The sequence below is a fragment of the Cyprinus carpio genome, chromosome A7 (genome assembly GCF_018340385.1).
Source record: "Cyprinus carpio isolate SPL01 chromosome A7, ASM1834038v1, whole genome shotgun sequence".
In the NCBI taxonomy this organism is placed as follows: Eukaryota; Metazoa; Chordata; class Actinopteri; order Cypriniformes; family Cyprinidae; genus Cyprinus; species Cyprinus carpio.
In genome coordinates, this window is record NC_056578.1 from 7,289,028 (window position 1) to 7,308,931 (window position 19,904).

Sequence of the window (19,904 nt, forward strand, 5' to 3'; positions counted from 1 at the left end):
CGTTATATCTATGCATTTTTATTAATTATAATAAAAGAGTAGCCTTTTTATACGAGTAAAAATATAATAAATGTATTTTTTTTTTTTGCAAAATTATACATGCATTAATAATAATAATAATGTAATCATGCTTCATAAAGGGTAAATTATTTATTTATTTATTTAAAAAAAAAAATTTAACAAAAAGCTAATCTCCTGCTTCGCTAGAACTGAGGCAAAGCTGGAGCGCACATGAACCTTCTCGCCACTAAAGAACTCCAAAATAATAATTATAGTAATAATCTAACAGAGTTTGCATGCTGAGACTTTGTTTCCTACTATTAAAAGTAACCTGCTCTGTCTTGTCTGTCAGCACATTGTCTGTGTCCTCTTTGCTCTGCGATGTTTTTCACTCCGTGAGAAAATGACCTTGAGGCGTGAGAGATAGCAGAGGCTGAAGCCCCACCGGACCAGACGAAGCGCGGTGCGGCACACCAGACGCGTGCGTCCTTGAGTTCAAGGTTAAAATAAATGCTTATTTCAGTAGGCTACGATTAAACAAAGCAAATGCAATATTAGCATACTCAATTTTGGGGTGGCCAATTAGATGTCAGGGGTGTGCAGTGCCTCCCCTGGCGGACGAGACAGATGTAAACTGATGCGTCCTGATTATAAAGTAAGCGCTTCAAACTATTAAAACACGGAACGAGTATTTCTTCTAACTAAATCTTCATCCACATGAATTGACAGAAGAGAAAGGGTTTCGGTTTGTAAGATGCATTGTACTCATTCATTCTTTTGTAAGTATGAAGGAGAGGTTTATTTGTGTTTACCTCGCGGTGCGCGAACCACAGGTGTTCGTCTCATCACTGGACCGCTGCCCATAATACACAACAACAAAATTAAAATCTTTTATCTGAATGCGCAGTCCCATCACGGAGGCCGCAATGAAATAATTGCAGTTTTGCCATTTTCAGCAGTGTTTATCATTCAGTGCCGAAATGGCTCATTATTGAATTCATCTGCTCAGCACAGATTAAACCGTGAACGGGATGAATGGAGCTGTCAGTCACTTCTCAAACCAACAGTACAGTAAAGAGAGGTCTAGTCGCTCTCTGGCCTCAGTCTCGCACTCGGGCTCTTTACTCCAACACACAAATGTTGCAAAACAGCATTATTATAATTTTGATTATAATTTTGTAAATTTATTTTTTTTCTTTTTTTTTTTCTTTTTTTTTTGACAAAAATTCCGGAATAAAATTTTTGTAATAGGCCTGAACCCTAAACAAAATTAACCAACATGTTGAACGGTGTTCACGAGAGTACAGCTAAAAGTTTATTATTATTTTTTTAGTTTATTTATTAACAGTCAGTGCTTAAGATTTATGTCTATACAGAAACTGACTTTCAAAAATTACCTCACCAGTGTAAAAAGTGGGACAACGAGCCCCGGTCTCCCGTTCTTCCATTTTATGATAAAAGATGTTAATGTTTGTTATTGTTATTTTGTTTTGTGTTTTACCAGACATGTTTTGGTTAGTAAGATCAAATGAGGCTTAATATATGATTCAAGTCATAAATATAATTTAATGCGACTCGGGGTACACTGAGTTACACCCCATCTAATTTATTTGTAAGGGTCGAATCAAGACGTAACAGTTTCTCAGTTCTTCATTCTGATAGAAAAACGTGGACCTTAATACATTCACTGTCAACAGTATTCAATGACATTTTTTCTAGTATTATAAGTTAATGAGAAATCATAGAATCAGACGTGAACGTTATCATTTAAAAATGTGATCTTCCAAGTGAACAATAATGCAACTACGAGAACGTTTAAACCGGAACACAAATCCAATAGAACTACATTTTACATAAAAACATGGAAACCAATAAACTTGCAATAATTTATGTGAACACACTTAGTATGAAAAACAGAAATGAATGTAGGCTATTTTATCGAAATAAAACGTAAAATGGACCATAGTAATACAGCCATTTAAAAACAGATATAATGAAAATAAGATCTATGTGAATCGATCTTATAAAAGACACTTTTTTTTCGTAAGATTTCTTAATGGAAACTAGTGTAATTGTGTGTAGCCTATCTGTTAAAGTCAGTTTTGTGTTTGTATCAATACTAATAGTGCTCAAGAGTATGAAAACACGCTGGCAGCTCGGGTAAACCAGCTGTAGCACAGCTGCATCACATGCTCTCACCATCTGTGAAGATGCGCCATTGTCATGAAGAAGCTGCCACATCTTCATAAAACTAAGTTTAGGAGTGTTCATTTGGCTTTGAGCAGAGTTTTCTGCTTCAGTACATCAGTGTCAGATGTCGCAGTGACACACAAAGGTAGTGACACTCAGGCATAGAGAAAATACACTGCCCTGAGGAGGAGATCCTGACAGTGAATGACTGACATACAAACCTTGACATACTGATTTGAGCTCACAATAATGGGCTCACTGTAAAATATGGAGCGCACTTTCTCATTAATGAAGTGAGCACGAGACAGGATCTTTACACGGATAGACTTCAGGTGTAATTTCCTTGTAGGGTGTCAGATTTTAATAGCACGTTTAAAAATTAACATTTAAAAATCCAAAAATGATTGTGTATTGTTAGCTACAAAAAATGAAACATGAAACTTTCACGTGATGGATTGAGGAGGAATGCATGATGTCAATCAGAATCAATTGAAAATAAGATCGAAATCAAGTTAAAGTTTCTTCAGAAATAATGTAAGTACCAATAGATCAACTATTATTATTTTAATCTTCTGCAGACACCCGTCTTTTCTATAGGAAAATGCTTGAGTGGACATTTATACATTTGCATATTCATAATTCATTTGATTGGCACGCATTATCAAACTTGTGATTTTATTGTACATTTATCAAATACCAGATGTCCAGCCCTTTATATTCCGGAAACTGTAAATATGTTCATTATTTTAGAGTACACTGCTCACTAGTGGCTGTTCAACGCAATGATTCACAACTCAAAAATTATAAAGCATTTGGGATCAACAAGTGAATTTTATTTGTTTTTTGAGTAAAAAACAAACAACAACAACAAAAAAATGACAGCAAGACAAGAAACCAACCGTTGACAGTGAAGACCGCAACATTATTTGCTCTGGGAGAAATTATTTAGAATTTCCATTTGAAAAGACATTAACTTTCACAGAGATCTAGAAACCTCATAAAAGCAGTAAAATGGAGTTAAGAATAGACATACAATACTATGCTGGAATAAGGCTGTCAATATTCAATGTGTAATAGCTCGATTTACATGCTGGCATCAATCAAATACACTACAAACACGTGATTCAGGCACTTTGGCTCAACAAAACAGACACAAAAGATGAATGAACAGCCCTTAAAGTGATGATCTCATTAAAAATCTATCAGGGCAGATAAAATCTCCAACATTTGCTGGATGTAAAATGATTTTGAGTAAATCAAATTCTCAAATTCTCAAATTCATTTCAGTAGATGAATCAAAACATTCAAACTTTAAAAGCCAAGATGCCATGGTGAAACATGAAAGATTGATTTTGTGGTCAGCAGCGCCTCCTACCGGTACAAACAAGAGGCTGATTCACAGTGAGCACAAGCATCACTCCTAGAATTAGTTAAAAACGTTAGATTCACATCAGATTGGAGCAAGACAGTGCAGAAACACAGACATAAGAGCATATTATATTTGTTTTGTCTAAAAGAAACAGTCCGTCATAACACTGTAATTCAGTTAAAGCAAACACACACCGTTTGATTGTTGTTTTTTTAATCCAAACCTGAAAAACGACAAATCACAGAGAGCTACAGTAAACGATAGATCATTCCTGCATTCCATTGTAACAGTAAAAACAAGCTAGTAACCACAGTTTGTTTCCAAACGCGGCGAGTAGAAAGCAGAGACACTGACAATAGAATTCCAGAATCTGGAATATTCTGTCACTGCCGACACGAGATATGTGGCACTGATTGGGAAGCCTGTGAGGTTCAGGCGTTTAGTCGAAGCCTTGCCAGTCGCTTTGCTCGGAGTCATACTCGAGGTCTGCTCCTATGCAGCGCACGCCTTCCAGCAGCATCGGAGTGCCATGATGACGGTCTGACAGAGGAGAAGAGACTTTTACAGGACTACACATGTTAAACTTTATATCGGTTCACAAAACAGGCTGTTTTAAAGGAATAGTCCACCCCAAAATTAAAATTTGCTGAAAATGTACTCACCCCCAGGCCATCCAAAATGTAGTTTTTTTCTTAATCAGAACAGATTTGGAGAAATGTAGCATTGCATCACTTGCTCACCAATGGATCCTCTACAGTGACTGGGTGACGTCAGAGTTAGAGTCCAAACAGCTGATGAAAAACATCATAATAATCCACAAGTAATTCACATCACTCCAGTCCATCAGTTAATGTCTTGTGAAGCAAAAAGCTGTCTTTATAAGCAACAAATCCATCATCAAAGTGTTTTAACTTTAATCCGTAGCATCTGGCCAAAATATGAGTCCATAATAGAAATAACATCACACATAAAAATACATGAAAATATTTGTTTAGAACTGTTTTTGCTCGTAAACGGTGCTTGAATTATGGTAAATTCTCTCCTGTTTCAGATGAGACAACTTTTTTAGAAAGCGCTATTATGGATTATGGACTCGCATTTTAGCTGGAAGCAGTGGTTAGAATTTACAAATATCTGAAGGACAAATTTGTTTCTTACAAACACACAATCTTTTACTTCACAAGACATTAATCGATGGACTGGAGTGGTGTGGATTATTGTGATGTTTTTATCAGCTGTTTGGACTCTCATTCTGACGGCACCCATTCACTGTAGAGGATCCATTGGTGAGCAAGTGATGCAATGCTACATTTCTCCAATTGTGATGAAAAAAATAAACTCATCTACATCTTGGATGGCCTGAGGGTGAGGAACTTTTGAGCAAAGTTTCATGTTTGGCTGAACTATTCCTTTACCTGCCAGGGCCAGTACAATTTTAAGTTCAGTTAAAGGCATTTGTGGCATAATGTTGATTACTACAAAAATTATTTTCTCTAAAAATGGCAAAACTTACACATGCACACTTACAGTGGAACTAAAAAGAAAACAAGGGACAAGTTGAAATTATTTTTGTGGGGATGAACTTTATCCCTCACATGTTGTCAGAGTTTAACTTGTGTTGAGAACTATTCTTTTAATCAGTTTTTACATAAGAATACCAGTAGAGGGCAGCAAATCTCCTTTATTCAGAGCTTCATTAACAATGTGTCTTAACTTGTGTCCAAAAATGTCACAACAACTTCTCAGAAACATAAGCCAGGATAATGGAATAACAACTGTCACTTACCCATGACACGAGCATGAACTTTGACCTTCACACTCGCCTCCTCTTTGCTCTCGCTAAGAATCTGCACCTCCTCACACATCACTCCCTCCTGATGGGCCATATATTCACAAGTCACCCTCAGACCTCCTGAAGACAGACACAGAGTCAACAACAAAAACTCACTTATACAATCATCTACAGCCACTGTGCAAAAAAGACGTCTTTATCTCACAGACAAAACGATTGCTTAGCTGTAGGTCACACCAATTTAGGAATCGACTCACACTCATGAGTTCAGCTAGAACTGTATCCATTCATGGGCACATCTCCTATCTGATATCTATATTTATCTTTTCCTGTGTGTAAACACACATAGTCTATCACCGTAATGGAAAATGCCTTGAAGCTGCTGTGAGCTGTGTCATGAGCAGCATTATAAAAGCAACACAAACAGGTACAGGCCAGTCTCCACACTAACACTACTGAGGCAGGTGTTGGGACACTCGTATGTTTACACCAGGGACGGATTATGACACAGCGGTGCCAAGGGCACAAACCGATTAAAGGCCCCCCTCGGTTATTTTTCCTTTTTTATTCAAAATATTTACAAACGTGTCATCTCAATTCTCAAATGTGTACGTAAATGCATTTTGCACCTTTATAGATCATGTTAGTTGATCTACTATAATGGGAGATGGGCAAAGTAGCCTAATGTTAGTGTTACTGTATAGATAAACTGCAATAAAAGTATTTATTTATAGTGTGCAATAATTATATTTATGGGCTGCCACTTAATAAGTGCAATAATTTGATTTAGATGTCACTAATCACCATGTGCATTAGCAATATCTATATAACGCTGTCAATTCCTTTTAGTGCTAGTTTATATTTTAATGTATGCTGTAGCATCTTTCATTATATTTTTATAGCTACTGATACTGATACTGTACAGTAGTACATGTTTTAGTTAGTACAGTATTAATGAGCCAGTGGAATGGAATTTCGTTCATATGTGCACTCTGTATGTACAGTTGAACCTATTTGAATACCTATCTTACATCTTACGCACATCTGCACTTTGTTGTTTCTGATGAGAGAATTCGCCTGAGAGCAGAATTCAGACAGCGAGCGCACGCACTGAACAAAGCACCAGCTTTTCAGCGATGACTCATCTGAACGCCTCTGATTGGCCAGTGAATTCACAAGATCAACAGAATCGTGTGTGATTGGTTATAATGCTCAGCGCTGTAAAAACGCGTCTGTCTCTGGCTCAGCCCAGCCAAAGTGCGAATTCTAATCACACTGGTGTGATCGTATCAAATATAAAAAAAATGATCTGGCTATTTTTTATTAATTTTTTTGTCTTTTGGAAGCTGCATTCAAAATTCACTTGGCTCAAAAATCTGAGGGGCTGCTTTCCATTCTTTTAGAGCATAAATTTACTTGAATAAATGCCATATGGGATTGCATCTCAGCGTCAAATGAGTCTCGCGTTTTTAAACGTAGGCACCACGTTCAGCACCACGAGTTGCATTATAATCGCAAACAGCACGGTCTCCAAACTAACACTATTGAGCCGTATGTTGACACGTTGGGACACTCAAAGTATGTAAACACAGTAATCTCAGCGCTGCGTTTCTTGAACACACAAGTTCAACTTTGAGAATCCACTGTCATTCTTCATGCTTCTCGCATTTTTAAATGCACAAGTGCGTTTACTGCATATTAAATCGCACTATGAGAACACATTCACTGTAAAAAAGATGCACTTAACCTTTAAATTCACTAGATGTCTCACAGAACACAAGCTACTCAGCTGCGCGTTGAATAAACCATAAATGCTTTGTTATTTTAATGCCTGTAAACAAATACCATATAGGCCTATGTATCTTTTTGTTTAACTGATCACGCCAATACTCTCAAATGAGCACCAGTTTATTTCAGTTACTGTTGAAGTAGAGTGTTTCTCATCAGCAGATCCGCAGCTTTCAAAGCGTTCATGCGATGATTCACGCTTAACAATCTTTTGTACACCGGTGATCATAGAGCACTCATTCATTCTTTCCCATTAAATAAACTCATAGACATAACTGGTGTAAACCGGTTCTGAGGGCCCTTCACTTAAATATGCTGTATGGCTCTCAGAGGAGTTTTATTCTTAAGAGGATGCAAAGCTCGGTCAAACAAGTATATTTGCGATCTGTTTGTGTGAATGTCATTGTCTAATTCACTCTTATATACATAACGTTTCCAAAAGTTTTTTTTTTTTTTTACAAAGATGCCATATAGAAGAACCATTTTCTTTTCCCCAAAAAACTTTTCTGTCAAAACAGTTTTTGCCTCTTTACCATTATAAAAAGGATTTCAATATGCCTAAAGGATTTAAAAAGTTAAGTAACATGGGAAAGGAAATATTGTAGATCACAGGAGTTCAGCTGACAAAAACGTTTGGGAATCATTGCAATAAGTAAAAAAAAAAAAATCCGACCTGACGTCACTTTTCTTCATCAATATGTCGCTGAACCTTAAGTGATGGGACGTACCATCTGAGGACGGTGTTATGTTAGTGATACGGAGGTGAGGTTTGGGGATGGGGGCTGGACACACGTCTTTCCCGAGCTCTGGCATCTCAGGCAGTGTGAACACGATCTCATATCGGTGCTGTGTTTTCAGGAAGCCCACCTGAGCAGATGGAGAGAAGCAGAGAGGTTATGGTTGGGTGATGATATGAGATTAATAAGAGATTAATGAGTAAAACTGTTGTTTGCATTTGATCTGAGATTTTTTTTTTTTTTTTTAAATGGAATAGTTGAACTTTTACAGAAAATCTCAAAAATGCATGTGTTTTTATATGATATTCGATGCTTCAGGCTTATATGAATCATACTGTAAAGTATGATATAGTGAGAATACTCAAGGTGGGAAAAAATTTATTTAGAGGCCCAAAACTGGGGAAAAACATGCAATTTGGTGCAATGCTGTTATTTATATGGTCAAAAAATAAGATGAAATCCTGATAGCTTGTAATATGAATCAATGAGATCTTAATTTTAGGAGCATGAAAGACATGTTTTATAATCTAATATATGATCCACTGATGTAACTGCATGAAACGGTTTCACAGCCCAAAAACTTCTGTCAGATTTAAAGTTCATTACTGAAGATCTTACTAACCAAGGAAGGAAATCAGGGTGATATTTTGAAATAAAAACAATGGGAACTGAAAAAAGGTGTTTGTATACTGCTTGACGGTGCTGCAGCTGGTCTCCATGGCAACACGGGGCAGTAACAGGGCAGTTTCAGAGAGACATCTGCAATGAAAAGTGTCAAGAGAATATGACACCCACTGTGGGGTGAACGCCAGAATCTCTGTGTATCTTGTCTTAGATATTTGCGAGTAGGAGGAACGCAAACACTGAGTCTCTGTGTGTGCCTAAATATGTTCAAAAAGTCACTGTTCCCACAACAACAACAACAAGGAACTTGTGTGATTTGAGCTTCAGTAAACTATTAAGTGGGGGGGGGGTCTAATGCTATTTCATGCATTCAGAGTTATTTACACTGGATTCTCATGCTAAACATGGCCAAAGTTTCAAACAAGAAGTTGGACACATGACTAAGTATTTCTGTGCCAAATACACCTCTTCTGGGTTCATATAAGTTTCGGAAAGTTTTGTTTTCGAGTATGGCCCTGTATGATTCCATAAAGGGCAGAATTCCTTGTATGGACTTTTTTGCTGGAAGCGCACACATCAACCAGAGCGAGAGCAAGAGCAGCCCATCAGCATGTTTCATTCAGGTTACAGAAGTCATCGGCAGCGCTGCACAGGACTTGCTCAAGAAAAATGTCTTCAAAGAAGTGTGTTTGGTTGTGAGGGAAAGATAACCATGTTCAGTTTCCCAAAGAACCCAACATTAAGGGAACAGTGGATGCAGTTTGTTTTAATGGGACAGCAATGGAGTTTGTTTGTTCCTGTCATTTCGGTTCCAAATGTTTTATAAACAAGGTCCAGTTCAATGCTGGGATGCTTCGATACTTCAATACATCCATCGTTCCATCCATCATTCTCTCTATCCATCCATCATTCTATTCACCCATCCATCCATCCATCCATCCATCCAACCAACTATCATTCTGTTCATCCATCCATGCATCATTCTATTCATCCATTGTGCGTTCTATCCATCCATCCATCCTTCCTTCCTTCATTCTATCATCATTCCATCCATCCAGCCATCATTCCATCCATCCATCCATCTCTCATTCTTTCGTTCCATCCATCAATCTATTCCAACCATCTGTCCAACCATCCTTTGTTAATTCTATCAATTGTTTCATCCATCCATACATTGTTCGTTCCATCCATCCATCTATTGTTCATTCTACCCATGGTTCCATCCATCCATCTATGTAAGTTGTTCTAAAAAAACTAAGCCTGATCACTTAGAAAAGTAACACTGCATCTCTCTGGAGCAAGCCGCATGATTTCAGATATCATTCAGGTTCACACATTACAGAATGAGTTGCATAGCAGTTTAATACTTACAATTTGTTCAAATAGCTTTCCTTAGTGAGAAAAAAAGCTTGATGGCAATGCATTGCACCCAAAAAATTAGGAAACAGTTAATCAGAGTTAAAAAATTATATCATCAAAGGTGTGGCCAAGTGGTCAGTGCTCATGCTCTGACATACTGACTGCTCATATGTAAGTGATGCTGTTCAAATCTGGTTTATGTCACTTCCTGATTTTCCTCTTAAAATCCCAGATACAGCTGTAACAACTCCTGGCATGAGTCCTGTCACTGTCTTTCAACATAATGACAAGGCTAGAATCGAGTAGAATATGCTGACCAAATGAAAGAAGCTGAGGCTTTGATGTGAGCTGAGAAGTGAAATCAATGTTCTTCCTGTTATATGAACTCATAAGCGTGACTGAAGACCTTCAAATGAAGCTAATGAATAACCCCAGCTATAGAACTCGCTCTCACCTTCACCAGGAAGTTCCCGTTCGACTCGGGGATCACCATGACGACGGAGTCGTGCAGTTTCTCGTCAAAATGCACATGAGAGTGAGCGGCTGCAGCAGGTTCCTCAGCGAAGCAAACACCCCCCGTCTTAGACGACGCTGCAGGAGGAACAAAAGCAAAGCGATTACAGCTGCACTAATTACACACTGGCCACAGGTTTATAGACATCCAGATTGTGAGTCGCTGAATGAAAATGTTCAACAAGAAGCTTTTAAAGTTGAAATTATTCAAATCACACTTGCCATCTGACACCTAAAAACCCTTAAAGACCTTAATTTATATATCAGAGATCTTTTGATTACTTTAGTCAAAGAAAGTTATAGCATAAGTGGGCTTACATTAGTCTGGATGTGCATGGAATTTACCAGCTTCAGTTTTAAAGGCAAAAACTGCATTTTAGTAGATAAATACAAAACCAGATCAGTTTAAAACGCTTGGATCAGTGAGAATAAGGCTGATGTGTACAATAACCCCAACAATTAAGCCTTCAAGGTCTTAAATACTTTTTAAAAAATCTGTTTTTAATTTAAAGGAAAAGATCACTCAACAATAAAAATGTGTTGACCCTCTGGCCGTCTAAGGTGAGTTTGTTTCTACATGGGAACAGATTTGGAGAAATATAGCATTACATCTCTTCTTTTCACTACTGGATCCTCTGCAGTGAATGGGTGCCATCAGAATGAGAGTCCAAACAGCTGATAAAAACATCACATTAATCCACACCACTGCAGAGGATCCACTGCTGAGCAAGTGATGTAATGCTACATTTCTCCAAATCTGCTCTGATGAAGAAACAAACTCAGTTTGGGTGGCCTGAGAGTGAGTAAAATTTCCTGCAAATTAAAATTTTTGGTTGATCTATTCCTTTAAGCTTTGGACCAAACAAGCACCTAAATAGAGAATAAAAAAAAAATTATGCAGACAACAGGATATGACCTTATGCAGATATGAGTATGTTTTGGGCCTAACAAAACTAATATGGTTGTTTTTATTTTTAGTTTTCAAGTTTGTCTCAGTCTTTCTTTCCCACAGGATTTATTAGGGACTGAAAAACTGGTTTCAGGTTCACTTGATGTGGTTTTAGGGGATGTTTATGTAAGATGCATTCAAAAACAGCTAGATAGATCGCAGGCAAATGGAACAAGAATACAGGAGCCCTTTGAAAGTGTAATTATTTAGATGCAACTTCTCTGGGATGTTTTTACTGTACAAGCTGTCTAACACTTACAGCACATTCAATGTGCTAATTAAAGCACCAGCATTAAAAATATCAAAACTAAAAAAAAAAAAGAAAGAAAATCTCTTCCAGTGTTCTTCCAGGCTCTTCTTTTTAACAGTCTGATTTAATAAAGCAAGTAATCAGGCCCTCAGGGGTACATTTCTCAGACACAGATCAAACTAAAGTGCATGATCAATGCTAATTCTTCATTTAAAATCCATTTGTGGGGCAGGATAAGGGTAATTATATGCTAGAGAAACCACAGGTTTCAGAGCACAGAGTCCACAGTAATGAACATCAGCTGTGGGGATTTGTCCTTCATTTTAACTCTCAATTCCTCCATGTCTGATCAAAGCCTCTGCAAAAAAAAAAAAAAAAAAAAAAAAAAAAAAAAAAAAAAAAAAAATTCCTTCTATTGCACTTTGGAGATCAGATGCCACAATTAATTTCCCTTTTTGTTTGAACTTTTTCTTCTACTATGAATCTAAATAAATTAAATGAGCAAGTACCTACAAAATGAAACATATTTTATATTTTTACATTTTCTGATGAAAATGTTCATGCTGATCATACATGCTAATCTTGTTAGTACAAGTGGAGGGTTTTTGAGCTACAGGTTTATTTGCCTTCAAAATCAAAAACCCACTTCAAAGATATTCTAGTATCTAGATATGATTTATATAGTAATGTAGCAACTTGCCAAACAGCCACATGATTGCACAGACACAAACAATGCAGGATGTGTGTTGAGAGTTTATTTAGCTCACTGAACTAAAGTATGAGCAACAATAATAGCGGCCAATGGCAGCCACAATAAGATTGTGATATTACAGACATTAGTTATAATGTCTTATCACTCATGTTATTCAAACTATGTGGTTAAAATGAAGCCTGCTAATCCAGGGCATAGCATGGGCTCTGGGGACCCATCCAATGAAACGGGCAGCCATTGACAGACACACTGTAGATTACATCAGGGACTCTTTAGATCCCTGCACTATGAATAAAAATAAATGACATTTGAAATTCAGAGAACATCTTGTGAGAGTAGCAAGAGTAATAAAAACAAACAAAAGAAGAGACAATTGCCAAGATATTACACATTCACACTCAAAACTAGCTTCAGCAAATATTGCATTCATTTATTTAGCAAATGCTTTCATCTACAGCATCTTACAAATAAAGAACATTACAAACCATTTGTCATATAAGAGCTAACTATATTTGCATTGTGCAATGCCAATTTTAAATCAGAAACTAGATTAGCACATTCTGAAAAGAAGAGAAAGAAAACATTTTTTTGATGCATGTGTGTGAGAAGGATATGAGTCTGGAGGGTCAGTGGTGATGCTGTTTGCCTGCTGCTCTAGGTCTTGTGGCACAGAGATAAAATTACACATAACGTAATGTAAACTGGGACTGGACGGCATTTGTGTCTACATTATTGGCCTCATTACAGAGGTTATGGGACTCCAACTGTTCGCCCAATGTAGAGCACTATAAACACTCTTACGCGTGACGGACAGACCTGCCAAACATTGTCTCATGGTCTGGATGACATCTGTACACTATTAAAATACTCTCTGTCCTGGAGTGGAGATCTACAATTAAAGGGGTCATATGATGCTTTTTTAAAGATTATTATTTTGTGTATTTAGTGTAACAGAATATGTTGACATGCTTTAATGTTCAAAAAACACATTATTTTTCAAATACTGTACATTATTGTAGGTCCTCTATGCCCCGCCTCTCTCAAACGCGTTGTTTTCACTTCAGTCGCACAGTCTGCTCTTATTGGCCAACTGACCCAGAGCATGCCCCTTCCCCTAATCGTGAGCTTCATCTTTAAAAATAAATGTAAAGACAGTTAATAATGTCCTTAGTTTTACCATCAGTTCAAGCCTGAAAGGGGAACAGAGTCACGTGACAGACACATGATGATATCTTGTATGTGTTTGCAGTACACAAGCCACAGACGGACTCTGTGATGTGACCCGGTCTCGGTCTCTCGGTCGGTCGGTCGGTTGGTTGCGTGCTTTGATGTTCTGTTGTAGGGCTGGGCGATATGGGCAAAAATTCATATCTCTGTATTTTTTTGGCTGATTTGCGATATAGGGTATATATCTCTGTATTTTCGTATTTGTATTGGATTTTTTTTTTTAAATCAGTATTTAATATATATTTCACCACCCAATGTTGTCCAACAAAACAATACATACATAATAAAGGCTATTAAAACAAATAAAGTGAATGTAGCCATTTAAGCCTTTATATTATGTGCAAAAAAAATAAAAAAATAAAAAAAATAATCACATTTCAATTTAACATTGTAACATTGCAATCTAAAAACAAAAATAAAGCTTTTAAAGTGGAAGTTAAATTCACTAAACTAAAAATGAAAATAAATGAGAACACAAGCACAGAGTTGTGTTAGGGTATTTTGATTACCCCATTACAGTCAATGCTATCATAAAAACAGACTTACTTGTTGGTTTCAAATTCTACATGTCACATTTATTGTCCAACTACAAATATTTCAGCAAAATGTATTAGTCAGAATTATTGCACTCCTATTTAATTGAGCTCTGTCTGTTTGGCGCGCATACGTGCGGCGGCGCTCATTCACCGAAGTTTAGCGGAGAATCCTCATGCACTCCTGACAGAAAAATGGAAATATTAGCATGGCTTCTAACATTAACAGATGGAGAATATACATGTGAAATGTAAGTTATGCATTCAGGAAGACAGCACATCTCAAACACATTAAAGGTGCCATGTGTAAAAATTGAGGTAAAAATATCCAAAAAATGACCTACATGCATCAAAAGAATGAGAAGAAATAAGGGCGATGATGTCATTAAAAAAATGTCAAGTTATAGTGCTGCAGAGATATGAACCTTAATTAGCATTAGCATTGCTAGCCACGGCCCGACAGGTGTCGTAATACCAGTTTCGGCCATGGGAGGCGGTATGCGGGCAACATAACCACCAGCCAACCTGCAATACACGAATAACTCGCACGGCTTGTGGGCGTACTTGAACCTGATGTCAATCGTGTGGAAAGTACAGCCCACTACTTCATTTCAGTTCAGGGAAGAGAGCGGAAGGATGGCTGACGCCCTTGGCAAGAGACACCTACCACCACCACCCGCTACAGGGAAACAAACCGCGCTCGGAATCACAAATCAAATCTGATAAGAAAAGGAGCCGAACCAGAGTAAACATCGGCACTGCTTTCCATCGCTGGAGACAACTGATGGACTTGAAAGAAATGAGGTTCGACTCCGAACTTGCAACATTTCTTTTGGATTGGTAAGTAAGATGCTGTTAGTATTTCGCTAGAAGTTTGTTTTTGTTTTTTTTTCGGGAAGTTATAACATAGAAATGTATCGAAGGCTGTTCGATAAACATGCTAATGTTAGCGATGGCTAACCGTAGCTGCGTTTGATAATTAGCTAGCTATAACTTACCCACAGATCCGATCCAGTTTTCACCTGTTATCTACCAAAGCCCATCTCTACCAAGCTGATGCTAAAATGTAACATTACCTAAGAAGCTTGAAATGTCTTCGATGATAATGAACCCGAGAGAGAGAGAGAGAGAGAGAGAGAGAGAGAGAGAGAGAGCGCGCGCGCACTCACTCACTATATTCAGAGCGGTCAAGTTTTTGAAAGCGTGTGAAAAGAGTCAATTGCGTGTGTCTCACGGTGAATGCTTGAGAATTGGCAGCTCTGGTTACGTTGGTTGGTGCTAGCTTGGTCAACATCAGCTGTCTGATGTTGACCAATGATGTTGACAGAATGCTGTCGGTCAAATTAATTTAATTCAAATAATGTGTATATACAACTCAAAATGTAATATGAACAAAACAAATATGAGCATATTCACTGGTAAAGGTGAAGGGGAGTAGCTTGAAGATGTCATGTTTCAAAATTACTTGACATCACCCAACGTTCCTCTGGAGGCAAAACGTCCTCTTAGGCTTCGGCTACGGCTCTAGGGTTGTTGTGAAGGTAGGGGCGGAGCATAGAGACTATGCCGTTTCTCGTTTGTTACTCTAGAGTAGACCAATTCACTTTATTGAGGCATACTGCCCCCATCTGGTATGGAATGTGGAGTATGACTTGATTTTTTTGCCAGACATGACACATGGCACCTTTAAAAGGCACGAGTAGCCTAGCGTCTCTGTCTAGCGGCACACACAGCCTTTCTGTCAGAGCATCTGACGGGCCGAGCCGCTTAAACTAAAATGCCAAACGAAACTATAAACTATGTCTTACCAGTTTTTTTTGAAGGCCTTAATATGAAGCTTGTCACATGTTTAGAACAAATTGTATTATACACTTTCTCTGCAGCAGCTCAGTTTGTGTCCTCCTCTATATTGTGCTCGTATCAAACTACTGTATATCGATATAAACGGTATTGCCTCATATCGAATCGCTTATAAGGAAAAGATCGATATATCATACAACAGAATAGAGATGGGCGGTATATAGAGTTTGTAAGTAATCTTAAAGCTTCCTAAATGCATCTACTTTCGGAAGGCCAAATAAAGTGCTTTTGCTTTCTCCTAGATACACACACATCTCCCTGACATGGCTGCTTCAACAATAACTGCGGTTACTGAAACCATGCCTTCTCTCTTCGCATGAACATTTAAGCAGCATTACGCAAATATTTCCACATTGTGACATAGACATGTGTTGTAGTGTTTTATTGTTCTTTTTATGGGTTTTTTGGCAGAGTCTTGACTTTGATCTTTGAGAATATCTCTTTGGGTTTGAGACTTTAGTCTTTGCAACTTCAGGGATCTTATCTATGCACAGTCAGCCTGTAACACTCCAAAGAAAAAGGAAAACTTGAAATCGCTGAAAAGACTGACTGGCTGATGGCGCCACAAGAAACCTAGTTTCATTAGTGACTATCCTGATATGCAATGTCAAAACAAAAATAATATAGTACATGTTTTACAGATTATTTGTTGGTAAAAATAAATGAATAAATAATAACAACAACGACAATAAACTTTATTTTTTGAAGCAAGCTTCTCAATGTTATTACCGAGCAGAGAAAACAAGAATATAAAATACAAAAGTAAACAACAATAATAATAAAACTTAATTTTAAAGCAAGCTTCTCAATGTGCTTACAGAGAAAACAAGAATATAAAAACATAAGTAAAGAATAATAATAAAGGCTCCAGCATACCTGCAATTGTACATAAGCCAATAGGTTAAGTAAAAAGATGAAATGATTTTATTATTGTTTTTGTTGTTGTTATCATGAATAATAATGAATAATAAACAGCTTTATTTTTAAAGCAAGCTTCTAAATTAAGCAAGGTGCTTACACAGAAAAGAAGAATATAAAAACGGCAAGAATTCTTTTATTTTATTTATTTATGTATTTTTTTTTTGCCATTGAGATGACTGGGGGAAAATAGTCCAATTTAACCCTATATAAAATATAGAATATAAAAACAGCATATATATAAACAAATCAAAATAGTAAAATATTATCAAATAAAAGCTATCTTGAAAAACATTTACAAAATCATATAAGATTCTAATTTAAGATCTATATTTTGAGAGTCTGTGTTTCTCTAACATCAGCTGGTAAAGTGATCCAATATTTTGGAGCATAAGAAATTGAGTAATTAATATCATATGTGACTAGGATCGCTACCAGTTAAGGGTGGATAAAGCTCACCCCACCTCTTTGAGCTGAATCACATCTGGACCCAGAGCTGTTCTTTATGTGTCGTCGTTCTTTTGCTTGAAACAAATCAGAAATGCTGCAGTCTGGCTGGGACCAGAGATAGACGGGCTCTCTATTAAACAAATGCCCAGCGGTGCAGTAGAGGCACCGCATTTTATGAACCTCATCTAAAACTTCACACCGTAACCATGGCAACAACGAGAAATCTGGCCCCTGAGAACCGGCCTATGGAAAGGAGCATTTCCAAAAAGGCTGTTCTGGGGTCAGTTTCGTGCTTCAACATACAACGACACAAAGCCAGGGATCGGAAGATGCTTTGTGAATGTTGCACAGCTGTCTGAGCTGAAGAAACCGTAGATGTTCTGGAGCTGCTGCAACAATACGCAGCATGACAGCAGACCCTCTGCCTTCATCCAAAATGAAACAAAAACAAAATGGAGGCCATCTTTGTGCCTCCAGACAATAACTAGAGTCACGAGAGAAAGATTGATTACCACAATAAATAGTGGAAAGACAGTGGACAGACCTAATCTTTTGGGAGTTTTTCCGACGTCTCTGGAAAGGCTTTGCAGACAGATGTGAAAACAGAGACAAGCTCTTGCACATTTCCTGATAATAAGAAACAGCCCACTTGTTTTGCAACTGCTGAGTCACCACCAACTGAGAAAGAATTCATTACTGTTTGAGCTTTATTAAAATCTCTCGAAGTCTCATTCCTGAGAATGAAAAAGCAGCAGGTTGTCAAAACTCATAAGCAGATTGACATTTAAAAAAAAATAAATATAATAATAATAAAAAAGTTTAAAGTCAGCATACTGGGATTATTATGAAAAACGTATTCAACTCCTTTTTTTAAAGGTTGTTTTAATTTGATTCAGTAAAAATGTTTATGTTTTTGAAAGAAGCATTTATTTGATTAAAAATATAGTAAATACAGAATTATTGTGAACTATTATTACAATTTAGAATAACAGAATGTCTTTAAAAATGTAATTTATTCCTGTGATGCAATGCTGAATTTTCAGCATCAGTGTCACGTGATCCTTCAGAAATCATTCTAATATGCTGATTTGGTGCTCAAAACATTATTACTATAATCAATGTTGAAAACAGTTGTGTTGCTTCAGATTTTTTGTGGAAACCATGATCCAGTTTTTTTTTTTTTCAGGGCTTTTTAATGAATTGAAAGTGCAAAATAACATTTAAATATGAAATAATAATATTGTCTAACATTGTAAAAGTCTTTACTGTCACTTTTGATTAATTGAATGCATCCTTGCTAAACAAAAGCCTTAATTTGTAAAAAAAAAAAAAAAAAAAAAAAAAAAAAAAAAATCTGACTGAAAATCCTTTCTTTTGAAAAAATAAATAATTAACAAAACAAAAAAATATGCATATAACTGCATATGAATCATAGTATATAAGCACCACTAATAATTAATGATAATGTTCATGTCTGTATTCTGCAATAGTCAGTATATATAGTATGTGACAAATGAAAGAGGAAGAAAGTTTGTTTACACCAAAACGGAAGATGAAATGCCCACAGTTCATTTGAAAATTATAAATCCAAAACTGCTGCAAAAAAATGTCAACTTTGATTGTGAGGGTGGAAAAGAGAAAGAGACGTACCTTTCTTAGCAGTGGCCATTCTGGTAACAATCAGGAAAAGCTTCTGTTACGGCCTCATCATAGATGACATCTGACCTCAAAACAACCCTGAGAAAGACAGAAAGAGCCCACAAAAAAGGAATCAATAAACAGAAGCTGTTAGTGTGAGAAATACAGAAAGAGCTGATATAGGAAAAAAAAAAAAACAGGAATTACAGAGAGGGAAAATCATCCTCTAATGCTAAAGATAACATGCCAGAAATGTTTGAGGTCATTATCAGCTTTATACACTGGAAACAGACTGTGGTCTTGTTGTAAACTATAAGCCAAGTCCCAGATCCACACCAAGACACTGAGTAATGAGACCCCAGCCCATACTAGACCCCATGAGACCAGACTCAGCCCAAGATTAGACCACTCGGGGCCCAAATCCAGACCTCAACCCGCTCAGATGAAGGAATCACGGTAGACGGGATGTTATGCATGCAGTGGATGTGCCTTGATGACTTCCATCTTTTAGTTGCTGTTTGAAAAGTTAGTGTTTTTATGTTTCAGTCTTTGTTTTGTTTTTATCGCTCTTGCTTTTCCCTCGGGATGCTGACTCTTCTTTTATCTGATCTCTCTTTCAGAAACTCATTAGAGAAGCGTCAGAACTAGGATGAACGACTATGCAGGGACTTTCTAATTCACTTGGGATCTACAAAACACACATTCATACATCGAGACATTGCCTAATCACTAGCACCTACTGCAAGAGAGAGAGTTAAACCGGTCTCGTATTGTTCAGTAAAGCCACTCTGTCAAATCAAAGACGTACTGCAAGAGCAGGGTGTCAGATGTTAAATGCACATCGGTGAGGAGAAAGCTTGATGACATAATTAAGTGGCACAGAGCTAAGATCATAATTGCAGCAGACATTCAGCACTGCAACGTAAAAACAAAACATTCTCGTCTCTATTCTGATTTCAACAGAACACTCAATAGTAGCAATTTTCCTGCCTCTC

At 37.1% G+C, this 19,904-nt stretch overlaps 1 protein-coding gene across 1 annotated transcript; it reads right to left on the reverse strand.

Moving 5' to 3' along the window:
• Positions 1-3,001: 3,001 nt before the first annotated feature.
• ca7h20orf27 (chromosome A7 C20orf27 homolog) lies at positions 3,002-19,070 on the reverse strand. The gene is made up of 5 exons (XM_042759450.1): positions 18,922-19,070; positions 10,314-10,450; positions 7,868-8,006; positions 5,346-5,471; positions 3,002-4,099 (listed from the first exon to the last, which is right to left on the reverse strand). The coding sequence occupies exons 1-5, from the start codon at positions 18,938-18,940 to the stop codon at positions 3,999-4,001; spliced, it is 522 nt and encodes a 173-aa protein (XP_042615384.1). The 5' UTR covers positions 18,941-19,070; the 3' UTR covers positions 3,002-3,998.
• Positions 19,071-19,904: the final 834 nt, after the last annotated feature.